The sequence below is a fragment of the Microtus oregoni genome, unplaced genomic scaffold (assembly GCF_018167655.1).
Source record: "Microtus oregoni isolate MIOR12 unplaced genomic scaffold, Mior012 000010F_ref0000083, whole genome shotgun sequence".
NCBI lineage: Eukaryota > Metazoa > Chordata > Mammalia > Rodentia > Cricetidae > Microtus > Microtus oregoni.
The window spans coordinates 15,766,614-15,793,630 of NW_024543069.1; the positions used below are offsets into that span (position 1 = coordinate 15,766,614).

At 39.7% G+C, this 27,017-nt stretch overlaps 1 protein-coding gene across 1 annotated transcript in view; it reads right to left on the bottom strand.

Moving 5' to 3' along the window:
• Positions 1–224: 224 nt before the first annotated feature.
• The window catches only part of Gmps (guanine monophosphate synthase), a 42,767-nt gene continuing 15,974 nt past the window's right edge, over positions 225–27,017 (bottom strand). The window contains exons 4-16 of the mRNA XM_041659077.1: positions 23,072–23,169; positions 20,867–20,970; positions 17,602–17,795; positions 17,196–17,361; positions 16,780–16,931; positions 15,866–16,039; positions 12,454–12,559; positions 10,366–10,481; positions 8,427–8,552; positions 4,993–5,108; positions 2,826–2,956; positions 1,373–1,545; positions 225–343 (exon numbers count right to left, since the gene is read on the bottom strand). Coding sequence (XP_041515011.1) covers positions 242–343; positions 1,373–1,545; positions 2,826–2,956; positions 4,993–5,108; positions 8,427–8,552; positions 10,366–10,481; positions 12,454–12,559; positions 15,866–16,039; positions 16,780–16,931; positions 17,196–17,361; positions 17,602–17,795; positions 20,867–20,970; positions 23,072–23,169 — 1,758 coding nt within the window. The 3' untranslated portion in view covers positions 225–241. The remainder of the gene's footprint in view (positions 344–1,372; positions 1,546–2,825; positions 2,957–4,992; positions 5,109–8,426; positions 8,553–10,365; positions 10,482–12,453; positions 12,560–15,865; positions 16,040–16,779; positions 16,932–17,195; positions 17,362–17,601; positions 17,796–20,866; positions 20,971–23,071; positions 23,170–27,017) is intronic.

Below are 27,017 nucleotides of genomic sequence, written 5' to 3' on the forward strand. Positions count from 1 at the left end.
ACATAAGAGGAAGTGAGGCAACAGCAAGAGCAGTCTGTCCGCACGTGGGCAATGGCGCCTTGTTATCTCCCCATACATACAAACTCTTCACTCCCAGCTCCACGTTTAAACCATGTAGTGTTGCTATGAGAACTCAGATATGAAACAGCTGCTTTGGGAACATTTTCCACAGTACTGCGTCATTAACAAATGGTTTCTAATGAGCCTCAACTGCACACAGTTCGTAACAACAATGTATTTATTACTCCCACTCAGTGGTTCCCGGGGGCTTTGATGTTAGGTCATACATAATCCTAGAAATTCCAGGAATCTTCTTTATCTCAGTGACCATCTTTAGCACGACCTGTTTATAAAACAAAGATTACAAGAAAGAATGAGAATCCACCGTATATTCAACAATCCTTAAGGGCTTATACTTGCCCCTTAAAATTAAAACATGAACTATTTTGGCCATTTTTCTTTACATAAGACAGATGGCTCTGATTAAACTTAGATAATATCTCTCTGTAGGTACAGTGACTTAAAGTCAGTACTCCTCAAATGTTTGGCACTGCAATAGCATCCAAACGTGTCGCTTTATATGTTAATATTTCATAAATTATGAGTTCAACTGTTCACCTGCTGTTGTGTAAATAACTCCTTTGGAACACTTTGGTAGAAAGACGAGTGGTAAAAACATGGAATTGTAGGGTTCGATTGCTACAGTGTTTTCCTAGCATGCACAAGAGTCTGGGTTCAATCCCCAGCAAGGTGGTACATGCCTGGAATCCCAGTGCTTGGGAGGCAAAGGCAGGAGATTCAGAAATTCAAGATCATCCTTAGCTGGAGGTACAAGTACAGCCTAAGAAAAATAAGACTCATCTTTAAATAAAAAATATAATTGTTAGCCGGGCGGTGGTGGCGCACGCCTTTAATCCCAGCACTTGGGAGGCAGAGGCAGGCAGATCTTTGTGAGTTCAAGACCAGCCTGGTCTACAAGAGCTAGTTCCAAGGACAGGGTCCAAAACCACAGAGAAACCCTGTCTCGAAAAAACAAAAAAACAAAACAAAAAAATAATAATTCTTAATAGCATCAAATCTCATTCTTATTTCTTATAAAGCCCAACTCTTCTCCACTCCTGGATTGTCCTTTTATATAAGAACACTTTTTATAGCAGTAAACTCAGCAGGACTAGGTTACTTTCTATGTAGCCATCAGAACAAGCAGACATCTGGAAGCTGTATTAAAAGTCCCTATCAGCTACACAGCACTGAATACTAAGTGGAGACAGGAAGGAAGAATGAGAGCATCTATCACAGCCTATTTTGCACCACTGTACTATGTAACAAGTGAGGCACTGATGTGTGCATTAGAAAAGGGAACACAAATTACCTCTACGGGAATCTCATTGCCAGGTGTAGCAGGCACACCAGTCATGAAGTCACTAGTAATAAAGGTCCGAATAACCACAGATCTCTGGCATGAGGGCTGCTTCTGAAGTGGATCTCGATCGAAATGTAATGGGGTCAAAATCACTGGCATCTGGCTTATCTTCCCAGCATACCCTAGAGAAAGAAACATGTAGTGCTTATCATCCCCACACTATGGAAAAATACTCTAACCTAACTCAAGGAAACCCTACAAAGCATCTCCATCATCTCTCCGTCTTTCTCTCCCCTACAAAGCATCTCCATCATCTCTCTGTCTTTCTCTCCCCTACAAAGCATCTCCATCATCTCTCCATTTTTCTCTCCCCTACAAAGCATCTCCATCATCCCTCCGTCTTTCTCTCCCCTACAAAGCATCTCCATCATCCCTCCGTCTTTCTCTCCCCTACAAAGCATCTCTCCCTCTTTCTCCACCACTTACACACACTGGGATACTCATCACACACTTAATCAAATACTCTACAGTATTGAAAGTGGATATAGCAGAATTTTATGTAGGTGTGGTAGGTCACATATGTACTCTAAGCTCATGGGAGGTTGAGACACAAGACCTCCAATGTCAGAGCTATATACTGAGTCAATGTCAAACTATATACTGAGAGCTCATCACAAAAAAATAAATAAGAAGCCGGGCAGTGGTGGCACACGCCTTTAATCCAGGCACTCAGGAGGAAGAGACAGGATCTCTGTGAGTTCAAGGCAAGCCTGGTCTAGAAGAGCTAGTTCCAGGACAGCCAGGGCTATTACACAGAGAAACCCTGTCTCGAAAAAAGAAAAAAAAAAAGTGAAACATACATTAAGGGAGAGTCCATTTTTGTTATTTCAGGTAGTCCTGCATTTTATACTGTAAACGCCAATTTAGTTAACACTAGCCCACTCTTCCCAGGGGAAATATAAGGCTTAGTTCCTATAAACCTCTGATCAAATTTTACTCTCTGCAAATCCAAGTTTTAAGTGCCTTTCTGTTTAAAGACATCTAATTTAAGATGTATAAAGACCATCAACACTGAACTGGCCCCTGCCTTGACTTCACCTTCAGATGCGGCACACCACAGCTTTCTTGTGTCCGGGCCCAGCTAGCTCTTCGGTGATACACATTTGCTATTTTTCAATAGCAAAAGCATCAACCATAAAAACCCTGAAAATGTTCAAAGCAAGTGGACAATGACAAGAACACTGTCTGCAAGCTGTGACACGAAGACAGCTGGGTGGGCCACCTCAACACCTGCAACACAAGCATGGTGCCTGTAAATGGCCACAAAGATAAATTCATTTTATTTGAAAGGCAATATTATAGAACCTCCCATAACTGAAAAGCAAGAGCTACATCCTACTGCTAGTAACATCTAAAAACCTTAAATTGCAGTGTACAGTGATAAACAGAAAGAGCTACTTACCAGACTCCCTGAGAATGTTATGGGCCTCAAAATCAGCTTGGCGTAAAGTACTGAGCACCCCCGTTGTCAAGAAAGTGGGAGTGACATCTGTAGGAGGTTCTTTAACTGGTGGGCCAAAGATATAGACAACTCTAGATGGAAACACACCAGAAAAAACACGCCACTGTCAGAGGCTGTACTTGGGAATTGGTTCACCTCAGAGCAGTTCAATGTGGCATGTCCCTGCAGATTTGGAAGTCTGGCTTTCCCAGTTCTCTCCTTAACACTCCCTTCCAAGTTGACACTAAAAGGAAAGTTTCAAGTTTCTGTAGCAAACTAAAGACAAAAGAAGTCTCAAGCAACTCTTCTTGGTAAAGCAAATATATTAAAAAAAAAAAACTGGAAAGAAACAGCTATGAAATAATATTTAATCAGCATTTCTGGCTCTAAACTGAGGCTTTGGTAAGAAGTGGTAAATATCCTTTATTTGATATTATATACAAATCACACTTAACTGCCTTTCTGTAAGAGGAAGCACTTCAGGGGATTCGAATTAAAATGACACAGTTAAGAGTAACACAGATGGATGATACCCCTCGTATTAACCATTTTCAGTGATAGGCTAATGATCACAATTGAAGAAACAGGGGAGTCCTGCTAGATTTGGAGACTTCCCTAGGGGTTAGGAAGCATAACCCATGACATAATCTCTGTGGTTGCATCCTCTCTCTTTGTGTTAAATCCAGTCTTATCTTGCAAAGAGAAACAATGACAGTATTTATGGAAATAGGATTGCTACTTTGAGAGATCACATTCACTTGACTGTAAATCAATTTTACTTCAATCTGGACTGTCAAGTAAAACTTTCTATAAACTTTTCATGATCTGAGTTCTGGTGTATAACCTGTATTATGGTAAACATTAAATGACATGCATCATTTGTTTTGTAATAAACAGGCAGTGGCTAATACTCATTAGTAGTCTTTTTAAAGATAAGTAGTTAAATCTGCACTTTCACCTCCTGAACTCCAGCAGTGACTATTCCTGGTCCAAGGATACACTACTGTGATTCTCAAAATTCTCCATCTGTGTAAGAGAATCCTGTGGCCTGACATGTCTTCCTAACCAAACACAACATGGAGATTCAACCTAGTCTTATGCTTCCTTCCCTTTCCACAGTGTAGCACTGGGCACAATTCTAAACAAAAAATTTTCTTACCTTTCTCAACATTATGCAATTTTAATTCGTTTTCCAATAGCCAATACCACAAACATTACTGGTCTAGAGCTATATATATATACCTCGTTCTCTAGTGCAAGGATATACCAATCTGCTACTGTCTTTGGTAGGTTTCTAATACTATGATAAAATACCATAACTAATGGTAATTTATTTCTTATACTTCTAGACAACATTCTATTATCAAAAGAAGAGAGGGCAGGAACTCAAGCAGAGATGAAACCTGGAGTCCAGTAAGTGATGCAGAGGTCACAGAAGAATACTACTTACTGGCTTGCTCCTTATGGCTTGCTCAATCTGCTTTCTTAGAGTGCCCAGGACTAGCAGCCCAGAGGTGGCCCCCCAATGGGCTGGGCCCTACCACATCAATCACTAATTAAGAAAAATCAATACAGACTTGCCTACAGGTCAGTCATATGGAGGCAAGTTCTCAGTTGAGGGTCACTCTTCCTAAATGACAATAGTTTGTGTCAAGTTGATATAAAACTAGCCAGCATAACTGTCTTTAAAATGAATTATTGGTTTTTTCAGATGCATATGTGCCATATCATGTGTGGAAGTCAGATGACAACCTGTCAAAGTTCCTTCTCTCCTTTACCATGAAGGTCCCAGGGATGAAACTCAGGCCATCAGGCTTAGTGACAAGTACCTTTACCACTGAGCCATCTAGTCAGTGCCCAAAATTGTTTATTCTTTAAATGTTTTTCTTAAAGAAGCAAAATAATTATATTGTGATTAAGGACCAAAATACAGAATAATAAATATTTCCCTAACTATAACCAAAGCATAAGAAAACGACAAGTTATAATCACAAACAGCTGTGACTACAGAATCATCCTCTCTCATCTACTATCTTAGTCTCTCATTAACCAAAGACCTTAAAATATAGATCTTCTCCTTATACTTCATCCACACACACCCATCTCCCCTGCCATCTGCACAATGTACCTGTTAATGTTATGACACATTCGGGGGATAAGTTTGGCAAGGAAAATAAGGGATTCCCAGTCAGGTTCATCTTTACTGGAAATTCCACACACATAACTGTAGGAACGACAGTCACCCTGAAAAAAAAAATGGAATCAATTTTCAGTAGTTAAGTCAAAAGATAGGTTGAAAAATATTTTCTACAATGATACTATTAGTAGTAATTTCTCTTTTGTTTTTTAAAACATATCTGAAAAGTATATTCTAGATATTTGTCGAGTAATACAAGTAAGTTTCAAATTAAAACATCCTTTATTAAAACCCAAGTGGGCTGCAAACTCATCCTATGAAAGTGGCTATAGGTACAGGTAAGAGCTTTCTGAAAAAGACTTCAACGCATGAGCAATAATCCCCATGAACTGACAGATAGGACTGCATTAAAACTAAAACAAGAAGTGTGAATAAACAGCTTATGGAATGGGATAGATCCTTTTTTTTTCTTTTTTGGTTTTTTCAAGACTGGGTTTCTCTGTAGCTTTGGAGCCTCTGTCCTAGAACTAGCTCTTGTAGACCAAGCTGGCCTCGAACTCTCAGAAATCCGCCTGCCTCCTCCTCCCGCATGCTAGGATTAAAGGCGTGCACCACCACCACCACCAAGCCAAGAAGTTTTTTTTTTTTTTTAATGTACTTATGTTTTCACAAGGACAGTTTATTTTGGCATTTAGGAAAAAATTAGGCCTATACTAGAATAATTATGACTTTTACCTGGGCCTGTAAGGTTAAACAATAAAACTGAATAGCTAACAGCTAAGGCAACTAAACTTTGTTAAGAACATTAGAGGACCCTGAGTAAAGTTTATTTCTTTTTTCAGAGAGGGGGATGCTAAAATAATCTTACGTTGTAGCCCAGGCCAAGTTCAAATTCATGGCGATCTTCCCACCTCAGCTTCTCAGCTGCAGGAATGTCAGCTTTAGTCATCCTGCCCAGTGCGACTGGAGAGATGACTCAGTGGTGGAAGAGTTCCAACAGCCACAAGGAGCTAATGGCCATCTGTAACTCCAGTCCCAGGGGGATCCACTCCCTCTACTGGCCTGTGCGGATACTGCATTCATGTGGTACAAACATAACAGGCAAGCAAAACACCCATTCATACAAAGTAGCATTTTTTTAAAGAAATCAGTCATCAAGCAAATGCCTCAAATGAATATTTATCTTAACAATTAAAAACTTCCTTAAAAAACCATAATGGGGAACTATATCAACTCAGTTCCCTATCTAGCAGGAGCTGCAAATACTTAAGTTACTTAACACTACTATTATTGTGTTGAGATTGAACTCAATGTGTCACATAAGAACTGTGAAAGTTTAAAGAAAAACCTGTCTATGCTTTTACTTTTATACTGCAGACATCCGCATGTAAATATCAGAGCAAGCCTCAAAATAAACCTATGTATGAAAAATTAAAAAGCCACTGAAATAAAATCAGTCACACAATTCCAAGAATATATAACAGTCATTTAAAAACAACATTAAGCAATAGATGCAGCTTACCCTTCCCACCCCTCCCCAGACAGGGTTTCTCTGTGTAGCTTTGGAACCTGTCCTGGAACTTGCTCTGTAGCCCAGGCTAGCCTCAAACTCACAGAGATCTACCTGCCTCTGCCTCCCAAGTGCTGGGATTAAGGGTGTGTGCCACCACCACCAGGCTAGATACAGCTCTTTAAAAGGAAGGAAAATTAGACAAGTGTTCACAACCAAAACCAGTTCATCAGCTCTAATGTGTCAGCTTTGTTTGAGTTTATCTGCATGTGACCATATGCTAAGGCACACTTTCCAGTTCAGAGGCAGCTTTCAGAAGTTGGTTGGTTCCCTTTCCACTATCTGGGTTGCACAGTTTGAATTCAGGTTACAAGGCTTGGCAGCATGGCTTTACTACCTGCACCACCTTGCTGGCCTGTTTTAGTTGAATTTAAAGATAATGAACTGTCTTTTTAATATTAAAACAACTATACATGGATTTCAATAAAGGAAGGATGTAAAATTCAGTCTAATGCATTAAGATAAGGTATGCTTCAGCATTAGACAAAAATAGTAAAATAATCTGTTCCTATAAATAATTCTACTATAAAAGGACACTACTAAATGCTTGGTCAGCATAATGGCAACCATCTTTGATGCAACTATACCCACTGCTCTGACTCCTACTGATGGGAAAACGAGAATGGGGGGGAAGTACCATTTTGAGCTACGGCTATTTTTCTAGTTTTCACTGAACAACAAAGTTAACAGTAAAGAAGTCTTCTTTAGCTTCTTATGACCAGAAACTCCCTGAATTTCTGGGTCACGATGTCAAACTTAATGTGGTCACTTCATGAACAGCATTCCAAAACCCATCGATCACTATCCTCACATGCTTTTATAACTAGAAAGGCAGAATAAGAACTTAAAAAGCTATATGTGTTACAGCTATGAAAAAAAGAGTATTGGGCCTATATAATCTTCGAGCACGGCCTTAGGACATTCAGGCATATCCAGCCTTTGACACTGTAGCACAATAGTGGTCATTGACAAAACTAACATTCAAATTACAATTAAATTACAACAAAAGCACAGGTAAAGTGGCTGGCCTTGCAAGCCTAACCATCTCAGTTTAATCCCCAGGACACAAGTTGTATGAAGAAATTATAAATAAATACGGTGGTATGCATGTGTGAACTAAGCACTCTTACAAGAAATGGGAGGCGGAGACAGGAGAATCATGCAGTTCACAGCCCGGCTGTCCTGAAGCACAGAAGAATGTGGCAGAAACAAGAGACCTAGCTCCACATCATGGAAAGAGAGAACTGACGGCCAAAAGTTGATCTACACACACAGAATGACGTATGAGTGCACATACACTGTGGTATATGGGTGTGTATACACACACACACACACACACACACACACACAAATTAAAAATAACTTCTAAAAATGATAGTAAAATCTCAGCATTTAAAGTAAGCTTATGTTTTTGTGTTGCAATTCAATCCTCAGTCATACGCCTGCAGACCACAAGCTAATCATGCACGTATCCACCTGACGTCTTCTTGCAGCTGAAAAGCCTTTTCAAGCCACAGTATATCTTGTAAGTGTACAAAGTGTACAGACAAACAAGAACCTGACCTTTTCATCTTGTTTCTCAAAGAGAAATAAACTAGCCAAGTGTGAAGTAAATGGTTGTCTGAAAGTTTTACTTTTGACTACAGGTAAAACGAAACAACAATGACAAAAAAACAAACAAACATTCATTCAGTACTTAAAAGCTCATCTGCTCCATAACCACCTATAAATTGTTTTTATCTTTTAAACTTGGAATATAATTTCACATTTGAATTCCCAAAGTAATTCCAAATTGAACTTTGTGAAAGTAAGCAGCAGGACATTCCATGATGGGGAGCCCACTCCCTGAACTCACCTGCACACCCACAGTTTTAATTGGCAGCAAGAAAGCATTCAGTGAATGCTGACTTGTAATCTGCATGAGCTTCTCCTGGTCCTCTTCCGTCGTGCAGGCCTTCACTCTCTGTAACAGTGTATGGGGCTGGGAAAACCAAACAGACATGCTTTTCATGTTGTAAGAAATAAGACCTCCATAATCTTATGTTCTTGTACCAATTAGTTTTTAACAGCAGATCATATGCTATTTGCTATGTGCTACATAGTACACCAGGAATTTCTACTTTTCTATCATCTATTTTTTCTCATTTTACATTTCCCCCTTTGCTCCCTTTTGAACTGGTGATTTTCCCAGCTCATTTATTTCTCCTTTATTGGTCTGAGTTAAAACCTTAATTTCTATTTATACAGTTCCATTTAAGTATTAACATGAACACTAAAAAAGAATCAACCTTTCTTTCCCTTCGGTAATACAAGCATTTTTAATGTTTTATATTTTGTTAGTTTTTAAACACTAATAAATACACTGAAGTATTTAACTATTTTATGAAGCCCATGTTTGTGTCCATTTTACTCATTTATAACTTTATTTGCTCACCAACCCCTCTTGTATGTAGAAGATCTTCTATCTCACTGCTTTGCCTACAGCCAGTGCCTCAGCAGTGTTTCTCAAGCACAGCTATACATCCCAGTCTAATGACATGGGAAATTCTAGGGATGGGCAAGTATAGACTTCAAAAGATCCCTTACAGCCAGATATGGCACACACCTGGAGTCCTAGTGCTCGGGAAAATCAGGTAGAGGAACACAACTAAGTCTGATAAAAAAAAAAAAACAACCAGCATTTGTATTTAGCCTTTCTTGTTCTCTTTTTCTAGGAGATGAAGAAAGACTGAATGCAGGTAAAGGACATGAGTAACAAAAGATTATAGGAAGTTAATTGTTTTTCTAGTTGTCGTGGACTTCATTTTTTATGTTGGCTCAGTGGATAAAATATATTCAATACTGAAAGTGTAAAACCCAGTGTGAAGCTCCACAACCCTACAATGGCTGTTCTAATAACACAGTTAACTCACTAGGTGTACAGACATTGGGTCTTACTAATTTCAGTGGGCGATGTTCATTATTTGCAAGGTTTTTTTTTTTTAAGATTTATTTATTATATATACAGTGTTTTGCCTGAATGGTCACCTTCATGCTAGATGAGGGCACCAGACCTCATTACAGGTGGTTGTGAGCCACTGTGGTTGCTGGGAATTGAACCCAGGTCCTCTGGAAGCGCAGCCAGTGCTCTTAACCACTGAGCCATCTCTCCAGCCCCTATTTGCAAGGTTTTAAAATAAGGTTTATTTTTAAAAAAGAAGAATAAAAAGAACAACAAAAAAAATCTTATCTCCTTCAGATTACTTCAAAACACTAAGAAAAGCCACTGCGTTAAATGTCTCCAGTCAAGGGCTGTTGGTGTTGGTACTAAGTGCTCTTTTTATAAACGACTTTATTTGCTCTGGTTCTTAAGGCAGCTTGGCATGCACCATAGTAATCCTCTAAGTACTAAGCACCTGATTTTAGGTTTTATTCTTCTTGTATACACTACATCCCAACCGATGCTGCCACCCTCCACCTCTCCCTGTACCCTACCACCTTCCCCCTCCTCACAGGGATTATCAACTGAAAGGAGCAGAACAGGCTCCAATACAACCAGGCACAAACCCTCATGTGAGGGCTGGACAAGCAGAAGGAAAAGGGTCCCAATAACTCTGAAGGGCAGGAGATGCAGTCTTATTTCGTCAGACAGACACATCTACCTAGCAGTCTTTGTGCCAAGATTTCTACAGTCACTGACTGCAAGTACGTACTGTTTTCAATTTTCAAACAAATAAATTATTTTAAAATAAAAATAAGAGCAGCCATCTACTTAGTTCTTTGTATTGACTAGCTATGTCAAAATCAGTCATTACCTTCTTAACACTTGCAGAAAAATCAGCTACTATTTTCAAAATATTGTTGGTTTCAGGAAAGTCTTTACAAATATAAGGTTCTTCAGCACATATTACTCTGATTGCCAGGCCAGGACCTATAGAATAACAACTATTTAGAACATAAAATGTATAATTACAATGTAATAGAAAACTGACACTAATGCTAAAACATAAAACCCTTTAAATAAATAAACACAGGCATTTAATTTTAATTGACTCCTAGCACTAAATTTCAAGACTTAAGAGCGTAGTTCTTTGGTAGAGCCAATGTTTATCATGCACAATCAGTTATAACTAATAATAACTGATTAGGATTCAATCTCAAACTAAACCAAACAAAAAAGCACAAGGCATTTAGTTTTAAGTGTTTTAAGTGTTGGTATTAATTTCCTAACCTATATATTCTCACAAAAAATTTCCCCGAGATATATTTTAATTTAACACTATATATGCCAATTTACTGAAAAATCTCTTTATTAAAATAATGAACCACCTTAATTCATATGCTGTTTAAATTTTGAAGAAAATAAAACGGTGAAAATATTGCTAAATGCCAAGATGTGAGCTACCACTTCTAGTTACAAATAAGCAAGCTGTTAAATAAATGATTGAATGAATGAGTGGTAGGGAGGACTGACTGTTTAGCAGTTAAGAGCACTGCTGCTCTTTAGAGGACCGCGTTCAGTTCTCACATCACACATCCAGGGGCTCTGATGCCTCTTCTGGCTTCTTTGGCACCTGGCACAGCCATGGTACACACATACACATGCAGACAAAACACATGAGAACAAAATAAACCTTACAAAAAACTAAAGAATAAATAAAACACATGCACAGATCTGTTGCTTTGCTACAACATGAAAAACAAAATCACTTGAGAAGTCTATAAGCAAAATAAAAGCCATATTCCATTAGTTTTCCTCAGTTCATTCCTAGTTTTAGAATAAACATCAATATCAGTTTTTAAAGCAACTAAAATGGTGTTTTCTGTACAACTTCTGGAACTGCCCTCATTACTAAGTTTTCTTACCCGTAAAACACAAAGCAAGATTATTTTCGTGTGTGAGAGGATGTGTGTCACACCACAGTACTTCCAAAATGCTTGCCCTCGTTTTTTTTTTTTTTTCTTTTTGAGACTGGGTCTTTACTACATAGCCCTAACTAGCCTACAACTTGGTATGAAAACCAAGTCATCCTTAAACTCATAGAGATCTGCCTGCCTCTACCTCCCAAGAGCTGGGATTGAGGAGTGTGCCACCATGCTCGGGTATTAGTGTGTTTAATTAACTGGGCCATTCCTCCATCACTTATAATAGAGAGCTAAACCAGGTTTGTAACCTAAACCATCTCAGAATAAAACAGATCAAGTGTCATGATGCTATCTTTAAATATCACTATTTTTTGTTACAGCAAATAACTATTTAAAACTTCCTTGGTGCCTGTGAATTAGTTACATAAAACAAACACAGTGCAAAGTGTGCTTTACAAGTGAATGAAGTAGTTCTTCTGTCCAAGCAAGATGCTGCCTAAGAAAACTTAGGGGAGGAATTGGCAGTGGCTACATGAGAAGCTGAGGTAGGAAAAATGCCTGACCACCAAGGGAACCTGGGGGGGGGGGGGGGGAGTGATTTTTTTTTTCTTTTTTTCAAGACAGGGTTTCTCTGCAGCTCTTTTAGAGACTGTATCTTTAACATGAAAGAGGGGGACACAAGTTTTAATTCTCTCTTCTTTCCATGGAATACATGATGTATGTACACACAGTATTTATGATCTAAAAACCCTAGATCTACAACTAAGAATTATATAGAAATGTTATTAAATATCTCTATGCTCCATCTCCTTATCTGGCAGTGTTACATGCCAGACTCCCAGGAATCATATGGAACCTACATACAAACAGAAGAGAATGAGACATGAATTAGCATAAATCCAATAGGCATTTCAAAGAATTTGTTCCTTGTTGTCGCTTCCCTTCTGTCAGGTCATGGTCCCTAAAGACAAGTGGTTCAGAGAGGTCTGAACTGAACCAACAAGGTCTCCAAACGGACAAACCCAATGCGTCTGTACCTGGAAAAGGATGCCTGGAAACCAATTCCTCTGGCAGGTCAAGCTCCCTGCCTAGAATCCTCACTTCGTCCTTATGAAAATCTTTCAGAGGTTCTATTACTTTTCCCTACAAGGAGAAAAAGGGACCAGTTAGAAAATCAGACTTTATCATTTAAAGTAGTTTCTCCTATGAGGCTTAGAAGGAATTAGGTGAGTATTTTAGTGGCAGCCAAGCATAAGCCTTGAAAGTCTTATAAATAAAAACAGATTCAGAGGCTAGAGAGATGACTCACTGATACACAGACATACATGCAGACAAAATACCCAAACACATTAAATAAAGAAAATCTTAAAAAAAAAAAAAAAAAAAAAAGTCTGGGCAAACAAACCCACCAGCTCTCAAATACTTCTCCCATGACACAAGACGACAACTGGGAAAGTTAATGTTAGTGCTTAGTTTTTCCAAATGAGCTGGGTATGGTGGTGCATGCCTAATCTGTGAGTTCTAGGCCAGCTTGACATACAACAAAAAAATGTAGCTGAAGATGACCATGCAACTCTAGATCCTCCTGCCTAGACTTCCTGAGTGGTGGGTACAGGACTATACCACCACACTGTGCTATTCCAATAATTCTACACCTAGGTATCCATTAGAAAAAAATGCATGTTTATAAGAATTTATAATAATATTTATAACATCATTTCTAACACTCAAAATGGGCAATGTCCACCACCTAAAAAAGGTGAACAAATAGACACAATGGAATATTTGGTTATAAAAAGGAATGAATTACATTATACCATAGATGAACCTTGAAAATATATGTTAAAAAACTATCTGGGCATGGTAGACAATGTCTATAATCATGGCACTCAGGTGGCAGAGGATGGAAGGTCACCAAAGTCAGCCTCAGCAATATAACAAATAAGAGGAAGGAGATACATGAAACCATCTTTTAAAAAGCAAAGCAAGAAGCCAATCATAAAAGGCCACAAAGTGTCTAAAATGAGAAAAACTACAGAAGTAGAAATTAGTGGTTTGGGGGCATAATGGCCTTTAATCCCAGCATGCGGGAGGCAGAGGCAGGTAGATCTCTGAGTTTCAGGCCCAACTGATCTACAAAGCAAGTTCCGGGCCAGCCAGGGCTACATACAGAAACTATGTCTCTAGAAATAAATAAACAAAACAAAAACTAGTGGACAGTGGTTGTCTAGCACTGACAGGAGATGCTGGGTACCACTAGACTGAAGGTGACTAGTGGACACTGGTTGTCTAGCATCACAGGAGATGCTGGGTACCACTAGACTGAAGGTGACTAGTGGACACTGTCTAGCATCGACAGGAGATGGCGGGTACCACTAGACTGAAGGTGACTAGTGGACACTGTCTAGCATCGACAGGAGATGCTGGGTACCACTAGACTGAAGGTGACTAGTGGACACTGGTTGTCTAGCATCGACAGGAGATGGCGGGTACCACTAGACTGAAGGTGACTAGTGGACACTGGTTGTCTAGCATCACAGGAGATGCTGGGTACCACTAGACTGAAGGTGACTAGTGGACACTGTCTAGCATCGACAGGAGATGGCGGGTACCACTAGACTGAAGGTGACTAGTGGACACTGTCTAGCATCGACAGGAGATGCTGGGTACCACTAGACTGAAGGTGACTAGTGGACACTGGTTGTCTAGCATCGACAGGAGATGGCGGGTACCACTAGACTGAAGGTGACTAGTGGACACTGTCTAGCATCGACAGGAGATGGTGGGTACCACTAGACTGAAGGTGACTAGTGGACACTGGTTGTCTAGCACTGACAGGAGATGGCGGGTACCACTAGACTGAAGGTGACTAGTGGACACTGTCTAGCATCGACAGGAGATGCTGGGTACCACTAGACTGAAGGTGACTAGTGGACACTGGTTGTCTAGCATCACAGGAGATGCTGGGTACCACTAGACTGAAGGTGACTAGTGGACACTGTCTAGCATCGACAGGAGATGGCGGGTACCACTAGACTGAAGGTGACTAGTGGACACTGTCTAGCATCGACAGGAGATGCTGGGTACCACTAGACTGAAGGTGACTAGTGGACACTGGTTGTCTAGCATCGACAGGAGATGGCGGGTACCACTAGACTGAAGGTGACTAGTGGACACTGTCTAGCATCGACAGGAGATGGTGGGTACCACTAGACTGAAGGTGACTAGTGGACACTGGTTGTCTAGCACTGACAGGAGATGGCGGGTACCACTAGACTGAAGGTGACTAGTGGACACTGTCTAGCATCGACAGGAGATGCTGGGTACCACTAGACTGAAGGTGACTAGAGGACACTGGTTGTCTAGCATCACAGGAGATGCTGGGTACCACTAGACTGAAGGTGACTAGTGGACACTGTCTAGCATCGACAGGAGATGCTGGGTACCACTAGACTGAAGGTGACTAGAGGACACTGGTTGTCTAGCATCACAGGAGATGCTGGGTACCACTAGACTGAAGGTGACTAGTGGACACTGGTTGTCTAGCATCGACAGGAGATGGCGGGTACCACTAGACTGAAGGTGACTAGAGGACACTGGTTGTCTAGCATCACAGGAGATGCTGGGTACCACTAGACTGAAGGTGACTAGTGGACACTGTCTAGCATCACAGGAGATGCTGGGTACCACTAGACTGAAGGTGACTAGTGGACACTGTCTAGCATCACAGGAGATGGTGGGTACCACTAGACTGAAGGTGACTAGTGGACACTGTCTAGCATCACAGGAGATGCTGGGTACCACTAGACTGAAGGTGACTAGTGGACACTGTCTAGCATCACAGGAGATGCTGGGTACCACTAGACTGAAGGTGACTAGTGGACACTGTCTAGCATCACAGGAGATGCTGGGTACCACTAGACTGAAGGTGACTAGAGGACACTGGTTGTCTAGCATCACAGGAGATGCTGGGTACCACTAGACTGAAGGTGACTAGTGGACACTGTCTAGCATCACAGGAGATGCTGGGTACCACTAGACTGAAGGTGACTAGTGGACACTGTCTAGCATCACGGGAGATGCTGGGTACCACTAGACTGAAGGTGACTAGAGGACACTGGTTGTCTAGCATCACAGGAGATGCTGGGTACCACTAGACTGAAGGTGACTAGTGGACACTGTCTAGCATCACAGGAGATGCTGGGTACCACTAGACTGAAGGTGACTAGTGGACACTGTCTAGCATCACAGGAGATGCTGGGTACCACTAGACTGAAGCATGACTGCTAATGAGCACGAGATGCACCGGGTTGCTTCTGAGGGAAATGTAATATTAGTTTGTGGTGATGGTTAGTCAACTTTGCAAGTACTGGGAAGGAGAAAGAAAGGATGGAGGGAAGGGAAACGGTCTGAGTATATGTATTAGGGGAAGTTCTCACAAGCCTTTACCTCTTCCCTTAACTTTCTGATGAGCTCCGTGTCATTGTGGTGGGTTTTGATGAGCTCAGCTTTGCCACTAGCAACAAGGGATGCACTTTCGATTAGATCAGGCCGCAAGGTGCCTTGAGCAAGGAAAACCTCCTCTGGCTTCAAACTCATTTCTCCAATTACTTCATTGGCAATCTGTTACCAACAAAAACAGAACAGAACAGTCTTCTAAGAAATGAATCTTTTCAAAGTTAATGAGATTTGAGTTTTTGCAAACCAACTAGGAAATCAGACTATTAAACTACAAAAAATAAATTTGTGAAAATATGTACATTATATGTGATTCAAAAATATATGTGAACATCCCCTTCAGAACTCCCTGAAATCTGGTCTCTGGTAAACCCAATAGAAGTGTAATGCCAGCAGAAAGGTCCATTCTTAAATGCCTAAAACACCAGCTCAGCAACATGCATGCTTTTTAAACTAAAACAGTTTCTACCTATCAATAGGTACAGACATACACATACACTCCACACACACACACACACATCTATCTTAACAAACAAAATGAGCCAATTTTGTTGATATAATGATAAAAATACACTAAAATCTGCATAAAACAGTAAGCATTGCACACATTAAAAGAAAAGTACCGCCGGGCGGTGGTGGCGCACGCCTTTAATCCCAGCACTCGGGAGGCAGAGGCAGGCGGATCTCTGTGAGTTCGAGACCAGCCTGGTCTACAAGAGCTAGTTCCAGGACAGGCTCCAAAACCACAGAGAAACCCTGTCTCGAAAAACCAAAAAGAAAAGTACCTTAGCCTGGTAGGGTAGTGCACTCCTTTAACCCCAGTAGAGGCAGGAGGATCTCTGTGAGTTCAGCTGAGGACATCCTGGTCTACCAGGCAAGTTAAAAGGAGAAGAAAAGAAAGGTACCTTAACGAAAGTGTCACCAATGATTTTTCTTTTTTCCTCAGGACTTGTGGTCATATTTAACGTTTTGCTAATTCTTTTTCGTGGGGTCCTGTCTTCATCTGAGATTGGTAGAGTAGTCGTTCCATTGTAGAAAGAATGGGCAGCATTTATCACTGGGAGAGATGGGAGAAGTATTTTAAACAATTATGTTTCTTTACCTTAAGTATGTCAAGGCTTAGAAAGAAAACAGAGATATCCCTTTAATATGCCTTACACTGCCCATATACTCAAAAACCAGCAATAAACCAGCAGTTAAGAGTTCCGGCCTGGGAATCCATTAAGAGAACTTTGGTATTGTCAGGACTGAGTTTATAGGGGAAACTAGGCTTGAAGAAACAACCGCTGCTGTAAATTAACTTCTCATGATAAACTAGTACCTTTGACCTGAATTCCAAGCTTTTTGAGGGCCTCTTCAACAGACTGGCTTTCTCGTTTTCTCATAAAGCCGTTATCAATGTGCACAGCAATAACTTGATCTTGGTTCAAAGCACGATTCAGCAAAGCTGTACAAACAGTCGAATCTACACCACCACTAAGCAAAACCTGTAAATAAAATGAAGAGAAAACAATTCAAACCAGAAAAACAAACAAGAAATAAACACTATCACCTTATATAATGCTATATACAGTGAAGATATGTACAATAACTGAAAAAAGACTCTAAGGTGATACAACACACACATTATATATGTATTCTGTCAGTTGTCAAGGCAAAGCAATCCAGCCCTGGATTCCAACATTTCTGACCTAAGTTTGCAGACCACAGGGTGATCAACTGCTTACCAATACTTTTGATGTGCCTACTCTCTCTTTGATCTCTCGAATGCATTCAAGTTCTCGGTTCTGCACAGTAAAGGTCCCACTGCAGCCAGCGACTTCATACAGGAAATTCTTCAGTATTATTTTCCCGTTCTCTGTAAGGCCAACTTCAGGGTGGAACTGTACACCATACAGCTTTTTAGATTCATTGGCTATACCTTCATGGAGAAAACAGTCACAGAACAATTTTATGTTGAAGATACAACAATAGTCACAATTCATTCTTCAAAATCTTTTTCTTATGTTAAATGTATATGCCTTATTCTACTTTAAATTGCAGAGAAAGAAAATGCCTAAATAAAGTCATGCTGCTATAATGTTTATAAAGCAGATTGGTGTGGGAGAATGGTCTGTATTCTGTCAATTATATTTTAAATAAATGTTGACTGGCCAGTAGCCAGGCAGGAAGTATAGGTGGGACAACCAGACAGGAAGTAGAGGCAGGTCAATGAGAACAGGAGAATTCTGAAAAGAAGCAAGCTCTTCCCGCAATCCTGAACCCATCCACAGAAGAAGCAAGATGTAACTGCCTCACTGAAAAAGGTACCGAGCCATGGAACTAACTAGGATAATGGGCTTATATAAGTTATAAGAGTTAATAAGAAGCCTGAGCTAATGGGCTAATCAGTTTATAGTTAATGTTGACCTCTGTGTGATTTCTTTGGGACTTAACAGCTACAGGAACAGGCCAGGACAGAAACCTCAGTCAACAGCAGAAAGCAAAAAAAAAGAAGAAAAAAAAAGAGCTGTAGGACAGGGCAGAGATTTTTTTTACTAGATTCTTGCTTCTCTACAATTACATCTGTTTTCTTGTCTATTTAATATAGAAAACAATTCAATTTTGGTTCTCAGTACTACATGGCTTCCAAACACTCAGCAACCCCCAATTTCCAACATTAAAAAAAGAAAAAACCTTTCATATACAAACTTTTCAAATATTTCCTTTTTGAGTTCTATTAACTACAAATACAGACTGAATAAACCTACTTAGAAATGTTTGGGTTAAGAAGTGTTTAAGATGTCATGGTTTAACAGTTTCCAAGTCTGAAACATTCCTTCATGCAGGAAGATCCTTAGGAAGGAAGGTAAACAGCCCAAAACAGCTTCACAAAGTCCCTGAAATTGTTCCTAGGACCACCAGAGAAAGCAAAGGGTAAAAAGCAGTCCCTCCAGTGTGACAGAAAAGGAGCAGCAAAGAAGACTGCGACCAGACCAGCTCCCTGGAAAAAGCAAAACCTGAAGAGCGGGCTGGACAGATGTTCAGAACAATTAAGGAGCTGTCACCCCGGCTGGGGCAGGCTGTGCTGATGCAGCTGTCTAAGTCACTTCTGTTCTGTAAGCAACCTCTCACTCCTATTACTGCAGAACCCCAGTGAAACGCACTAGTTCACTAAATTTGGGCATTGACAGTTCCAACTTTGGTCAGTCGTGGAGTCCTATCTGGGATGAGTAGAAGGGCCTGTTGTGTCTCCTCAGAAACAGGTTAGTCGCACACAAATATTTTGTTGTTTCCTTTCCTATGAGACTCAAGTAGAAACATAAAATTTACTGATATATACCAAAGTCAAGCAGTATAAAAATATATTACACAATATTTTAAGTGTGCTTGCATTTTGATTGCAAATTTACAATTTGTGGCACTCAAAAAACTTGCAACTTGTGAACTCGAGCTATCGATCAAATAGTTTTGGATTATGGACAATTTCAGATATTCAGATTGGGGATTTTTACTGTACTGTTTCACTTTCTTGACTACAGTGCTTAACAAATCATCTGCCAAGCAACAGGTGCTGGCCTAGAGACTTTACATGGGCATCATTATCCTCATTTTAGGATTCATGTGTCAAGAAATTCGCCTCGTCTCTTAAGTATAACTAACCCATGCCTTTATCTGACGTCAGAATACCACTCTTGGTTTAGTTATTTCACTGTTTGCTGCTTCTTACTCTTCATGGCTGGCCCCGCTTCCCTTGTCCCATCTCTACAAAGGAAAGCTGCCAATAGTCAGACCTTAAATGGCTTTTCCTAAACTCTTAAGCGATCCTAGTAGTGTACTCTTGGGCTCATTTGTATCCTGCCAGCCTAGGTTTCCCTCTGAAATCAACATGTCTAACTGCCTACCAGACGCCATCTTGAGTTTCATGTGCAAACTCAAACCCCTGAGTTCTTTGCCATTGGTTAATAGAAATTATACATTCTACCCACCCATCACTCAGAAAAAAAGAAAATCCAATATTTAAAACTTGATAGTTTTCCTTTGCTAGTCCATATTCAGTCCAGGAAGAAATCTTTTGTCTGTCCACTCAGAGGACTGTCACAATCCAGATGTTACTGTTCACTTCTGCCTTCCTGCTCTCCCCTGCTAACCAGCATATACGGCCTTCCTACTTCTACTCTACCAAGTCTATTTTCTACTCATGGTAACATAATCCTGAAATCACAGCATGCCTAGCCTGTATTCACAACACCACCTACCCAGAAATAAAGTTTCACAGTTACTCAAAGCCCGCACACCCTTGCTCTTCTTGCCTAAATCTGTGTATTCTCCTCGCCTTCCTCACCACAGTCCCAGGCCCTGTCTGCCATTACCTCTTCCCTCAACACCTGGATACAACAGCAACATCATAACCGCAGTAAGACTCACTACTTCTGCTTGCTTTTGCAATGTAAACAATATCTGACATCTAATATATTCTTACACAGTGGGGGCTTCCTCCTAAAGCCCGGACTGCGCACAAACCACACCCGAAGCCTGTTTCACCGTCAAGGTCACTGGCTGCTGTTTTTCCGCCTGACTCTCCCACTTTTCCTCTCCTTTCCCACCATTCATTCCTTCTTGGGCACACACACATACATTATATGAATAAATTAATTGTTTTTCATTTAAGTATTTTAAAGCATTATGTGACTTCTGAATAATTCCCTTTGTTAATAATGGATCCTACCACACTGACAACAGCTATCAAAAAATAAGAAAGAGTCCACAAGCTGGCTCAATGGGTAAAGGCACTTGATGCCAGAGACCTGTCAAACTACGTTCAACCAGGGCAATCCAAATAGGAGCAGGAAAGAGCCCTTAAGTGGTCCTCTGACCCTCAGACACAATAAATGGAAAATAAATAAGTATACAATTTAAAAGAAGACTTATTTATTTAAAAATATCTCAAACAGACTCATGATTACTCTGAAATTTTTTAAAAGTGAAATCTGCAAAATTTAGAACTTTTACCTGCCACAATGTTCCCAGAACGTGCTACAACCTTGAATCCATCGGCTACTTTGTCTACACTGTCTCCATGTGTAAGCAAAACAATTTCTTCCTTCTGAAGGCCCCTAAACATAGGAAAAAAGAAAGAAAGAAAGATTTTTAAAATTAAACAGAAGCTGGGTGGTGGTGGCACACTCCTTTAATCCCAGCACTTGGAAGGCAGAGGCAGGCAGATCTCTGTGAGTTCAAGACCAACCTGGTCTACAAGAGCTAGTTCCAGGACAGGCTCCAAAGGTACAGTTAAACACTGTCTCGAAAAACCAAATAATAAATAAGTAAATAAATAAATGGAAATAACTCAGTAAGAACCAGATTAATAAATCACTGTACTTACATAAGTTAGAGTCATCAAAGAGGAGGGTCCCTCAATTACGAAAATGCCTCCGTAAGACTGCAGATAATCCTGTAAGGCACTGTCTTAACTAGAGATTAATAGGGGAGGGACCAGCCCATTATAAATGGTGCCATCCCTGGGCTGTTTGTCCTGGGTTCTATAAGAAAGCAGGCTGCACAAGACATAAGGAGCAAGCCATAAGTAGCACTCCTTCATGGCTTCTGCATCCTGGCTCTAGGTCCCTGATCTGCTTGAGTTCCTGTCCTGACTTCCCTTGTTCATGAACAGTGATGTAGGAAGCTAAGCTAAATAAACCCTTTTTTCCCCAAGTTTCTTTGCTCATATTTTCATCACAGCAAGAGTAACCCTAAGACAGTCATTTTTCTTAGAAATATAAGTTTGCTATATGGGAGATTAGAATTTGTAAATATAGATATATATAATTATTTACATAATAATAATATTAAATTATAAATAGATAATAAAGGGTATTAAATCTCAAAAAGGGCAACTAATAAAAATTGAAAACTAGAAACTGTACAGATGGTTTGGCGGCTTAAAACAATTACGAGATTCCAATTTCAAATCTCTAGTATCCATAAAAGTCAGTTGCAGCCACATGTGGACCAGGAACCCCAACCCTGTGGGTTAGTAAACAGGAAAAGTCACAGGTATCTCCTGGCTACTAGTCCAGTTCCAAGTTCAGAGAACTTAGCTCAAAGGAATGCAGCAGAGAACAGAAAACGGTATCTACCATTCTCCTGTGGCTTCTACATATATGTACACGTGTACGTACACCCTACACAACACCATACACAGTGTGCTCGTGCATAAACACACACCCCTAAAAGTGTAATCTTTAAACTGGAAAACTAAAGCTAATAAATGCATATGAAGCCGGTACTCTTAAATTAAACCAAAAAAATTAGAGTAATAAAACTGTGATTTCAACATTTAAATTCTGAGGTTTTTATCTTTACAGCAGATATTTCAATGACTTAACAATTCACTGTCATATCAGTAATAATGATACCGATACTGCTAATCTGCAGCTATATGTACAATAAAGATATATGTAAAATGCAGGTTATTATGTAACCAGTGAACAAGATTTTCAGATTAAGAATAAGAGATATGGGGCTGGAGTGACAGGTATGTGGTTAGAGCACTTACTTCTTTTCTACCAGGACCCACATCCAGTTCCCAGTACCCACATTACTTATAGCTCTAGCTCCAGCAGATCCAACACCCTCTTCTAGTCTCAACAATTATGCACATATAAGGAACACATTCAAACAAACACACAAGCACAAACACACACACACTAAGTAAATAAATAAATAAAGCTTAAGAGGCATTAAAATCAAAGCAGTTGGATAAAAATTCTATAACCTCTTATATTCATTAAGAAATAATTATATATAATGACTGTATCCTTCTAAAAAAATACATATTGCCTAACTGTTCACAAAACACCTAAAAAATAAGTGTAGTTAAGATGGAGCTCTAGGGCAAAAACAGAAACAATGGTGTTTAATTATGAAGGGGAAGTGGTTGACCCCTGTGACCCACACAGTGAAAGTAGAAACGAACTCCCAGTTATCCTCTGACCTCCACACACACACACAAATAAAAATAACAAATAGTTTAATATACACAGATATAAATAAAATACATGGGGTTGGCAATATAGCTAGGCTGATAAAGCCTAATGAAGGTGAAAACCAATTCCCACAGGCTGTTCTCTAACACACACACACACACCCATGTGTGCACCCTAGAATACATGTATGAGTGAACACAAAATTAAATGAATAACTAAAAAGTATTACCTGAATAGTGAGCACGTATTATCCATAGTAATACTGAAAACTCCATCTTCTCTTACACTTTTTTTATGTACAGTGCCTCCAAAAACCTTATTCATCATCTGTTGAAGAAAAGAGTATTAATGAAACAATAGAAATCTTTTTATGCTAAAAGTAATTATTTATATCCTTTGCTTTCAAAATTTCTTGTCTGTACCATAAATATATAAGTAAACAAGTGTTTAATAAGTGTAGATAACTATAATTACTATATAAAATTATTAAGAGACATGAATTCATAACAAAATTTGACCAGGAATTTGACCTGAGGTTAATCTCTGTTAAACACTGACAGACCTTCCATCTGGTCTACTTTAATTCACATTAAAAAGAGGAATTTCAGCTTGTGGGCTCAACCCGTGCCTGGTCTACATAGTTTAGTTCCAGGACAGCCAGAGCTACACAGTGAGACCCTGTCTCAAAAAGAAAAAAAGACAGAGATCTCCCTCAAGTCACAATTAATGTAAAACCACCTGCAAAGGTACTTTGAGATTTAAAAGGTCACAGCAGGTAAAAATTATAGCACTAACACAGGAGTTCTATAAAGATGCCTAACAAACATGAAGGAAAAATAAGTGACCCATTTTGATAAAACAAGTTAGAACAGTTGAATTAGAGAATTACATATGAGAGGCAAAACCAGCTAAGGGCAATGCAGTGTGCAGTGAAGTCTTATGTTTAAAGAGCATTTAGGCACGGGCGAGCACACCTGTAAACCAGCACTCTAGAAGCAGAGGCAGACGAAGTTTGAGGCCATAACACAAGTTCCAGGAAGGCCAGGGCTGTTGTTTGCAGAGAAACCATGGGAAGAAGGGAGGGGTGTGTGTGTGTGTGTGTGTGTGTGTGTGTGTGTGTGCGCGCGCGCACGCAGGTAGTAGGAGTAGCAATAATAATAATAATAATAATAATAATAATAATAATAATAATGTAAAGGACACAAACATTATCTGTAAACCACAAAACTAGCCAGCTATAATATGTATACTCAATCTGTTTTAACTTCACCTGCAATTAAAGAATAATTTTCACCCTTTCAATAGCTGGAAAAAAATAAATTCAAAAAAATCAAGAGTTCAAGAGTCTCTTGACCACAAAGTAAAGAGTTTGAGGCCAGAATGACCTATTAACTATTTTGTGCCTTTGCTGTAAAAATATCTTCTTTTCCTTCATTACAGTTAAAGCAAAAGACAGACAAAAGGGAAAATAATTTATAGCCAGGCAGTGGCGCAGCCTTTAATATCAGCACTCAGGAGGCAGAGGCAGGCGGTTATCTGTGAGTTCAAGGCCAGCCTGGTCTACAAAGTGAGTTCTAGAACAGCAATGACTGTTACACAGAAAAACCCTGTCTCAAAAAAACAAACAAATAAACAAACAAAAACAAAAAAACTCTGACAATTTATCCATAAACTGAACATGTTAACGGATGGTCATATATATTAACTTGACTTTTTTTAAAACCTCTTTTCTTTAATGTATTAGTGTTTTGCCTGCATGTGTATCCCTGTGTCCTGGGAGGTCAGAAGAGGGAGTGAACCCCCTGGAACTGCAGTTAGTGATGGTTGTAAACCTTCCTGTGGGTGCTGGAAACCAAACCCAGGTGCTCTGCTTTTAATCACTGAGCCATCTCTCCAGCCTCTTGGCTATTTTTAGAAAAAAACAAACAAACAAACAAACAAAAAAAACTTATTAACTTCTTGGTTTAAAAAAAAAAATTTTGCTTTTAAAAGCAAATGGAGGTATGGCAATTATTCTTGTCTGTCAACTTGACTACAACTGGAATGAACGGAAAACCAAGTTGCTGGGCATGCCCATGAGGATTTTTGAATTAAGTGAATATTTGACATAGGAAGACCCACCTTAAATCCAGGCCAACTGAGGTTGAAGAACCCTGCACACATGTGCACACACAGAAAATCTCTGGGCCCCACCTTCTCCTGGCAGCCCATATAAAGGACAAGGGAGAAAGAAACTTTTGACTTTCACTGGCATCAGAACTACTCCTTTGGAATTCTGAGATATACTGATGTCCAGCTACAGCATCCAGCCTCATGGACTGAACAACTACTGCATTCTCAAGACTTTCCATTCGGAGACAGTCATTGTTGGATTAGCTGGACCATAGCCTATAAGCCACTCTAATGAATCCCTTTTCTCTCTTTCTAGACAGACAGACAGACAGACAGACAGACAGAATATATATACTCATTCCATCAGTTCTGTCCCTCTAGAGAACCCTAATATGGGAAAAGAGGGTGAGAGGATTTTTTTTTTTTAAAGTGAAAATATTACAGTACAGAGGCTTTAGCAGGAGGTTTACCCATCTGTGGGTGGTTTGGACTACAAAGCAAAAAGTTCTGGACCTAGGCAAGATAAGAGAGAGGAAAAGGTGAGAGAGTGGGGAAAAGAAAGAGGAGAGGGAGAAAGGCAGGAAAAAGAGGGGAATGAGAGAGGGAGCTCCACAGATGTACTAAAAATGCAACTAGCTGTAATACATTATTCAGGGATGCTTTATAGCTCTATTTCCAGGTGATCCAATCAAGTAAGACAATGTTTAAATGCCAAAATGTGATCATCTTTTCGCTTACAACCATAAAGGGTAACTTTTAAAATTTTATTGGCTTTATGTTTCTTTTCCCTTAGATTTTGATAAGTAAAACTTCTTTTTTGATAAATGACTTAACACTACCTGTTAATTATGAAATCAGTGATAGTGTACTTGTCTGGCAAATGGCTGAAATGGCCACAAGGGAGAACACAAGATCAAATGAAAGTGGCTAGGAGAAACAAGAGAAAATCAACATGGTGATTTTTCAGATAATTAGGAAACAACCTTCCACGACCCAGCAATACCACTTTTGGGTATATACCCAAAGGATGCTCAATCATAACACAAGAAAATGTGCTCAACTATGTTCATAGCAGCTTTATTTGTCATAGCCAGAACCTGAAAACAACCTAAATGCTCCTTGACCAAAGAATGGATAAGGAAAATGTAGTATATTTACACAATGGAGTACTGCATAGTGGCAAAAAATAATGGTATCTCAAAATTTGCAGGCAATTGGATGGATCTAGAAAGCATTATATTGAGTGAGACCCAGACCCAGAAAGAGAAATATAATCTGTACTTACTCATAAGTGGCTGGCTTTAGACATAAAGCAAAGAAAAATCAGCCTACAATTCACAACCCCAGAGAACCTAGACAACAATAGAACTCCGAGAGAGATATACATGGATCTAATCTACATGAGAAGTAGAAAAAGACAAGATCTCCTGAGTAAATTGGGAGCGTGGGGATCATGGGAGACGGTAGAAGGGGAAGGGGGAAGAAGGGAGGAGATCAGAGAAAAATACATAGCTTAATAAAAAATATGGACAATGGTAGGGCATAGTAGTGCACACCTTCAACCCTAGCACTTGGGGAGACAGAGGCAGAGCTATCTCTATGAGCTCAGATTAACCTGGTTTACATAACATGTTCTAGGCCAGCCAGGACTACATTGTGAGACCCTGTCTCAAACAGACAAACAGACGGACAGACATATGGATGGTGGTTTCTTAACTAATCTAGCTACTTAAAAACATGTTTCCTTATAAGGTCAACTTCACCATAGTATAGCAATCAACAGACAGTAGTAATATGCCCTGATTATCTTAAAGAGACGAAGAGTGTTTTAATCACAAGAATAAAACATTTAGTCAAGGGGGCTGGAGAGATGGTTTAGTGGTTAAGAGCACTGGCTGCTCTTCCAGAGGTCCTGAGTTCAATTCCCAGCAACCACATGGTGCCTCACAACCATCTGTAATGAGATCTGGTGCCCTCTTCTGGCGTGCAGACATACATGGAGGCAGAATGTTGTATACATAATAAATAAATAAAATCTTTAAAAAAAAAAAAAAAAAAAAAAA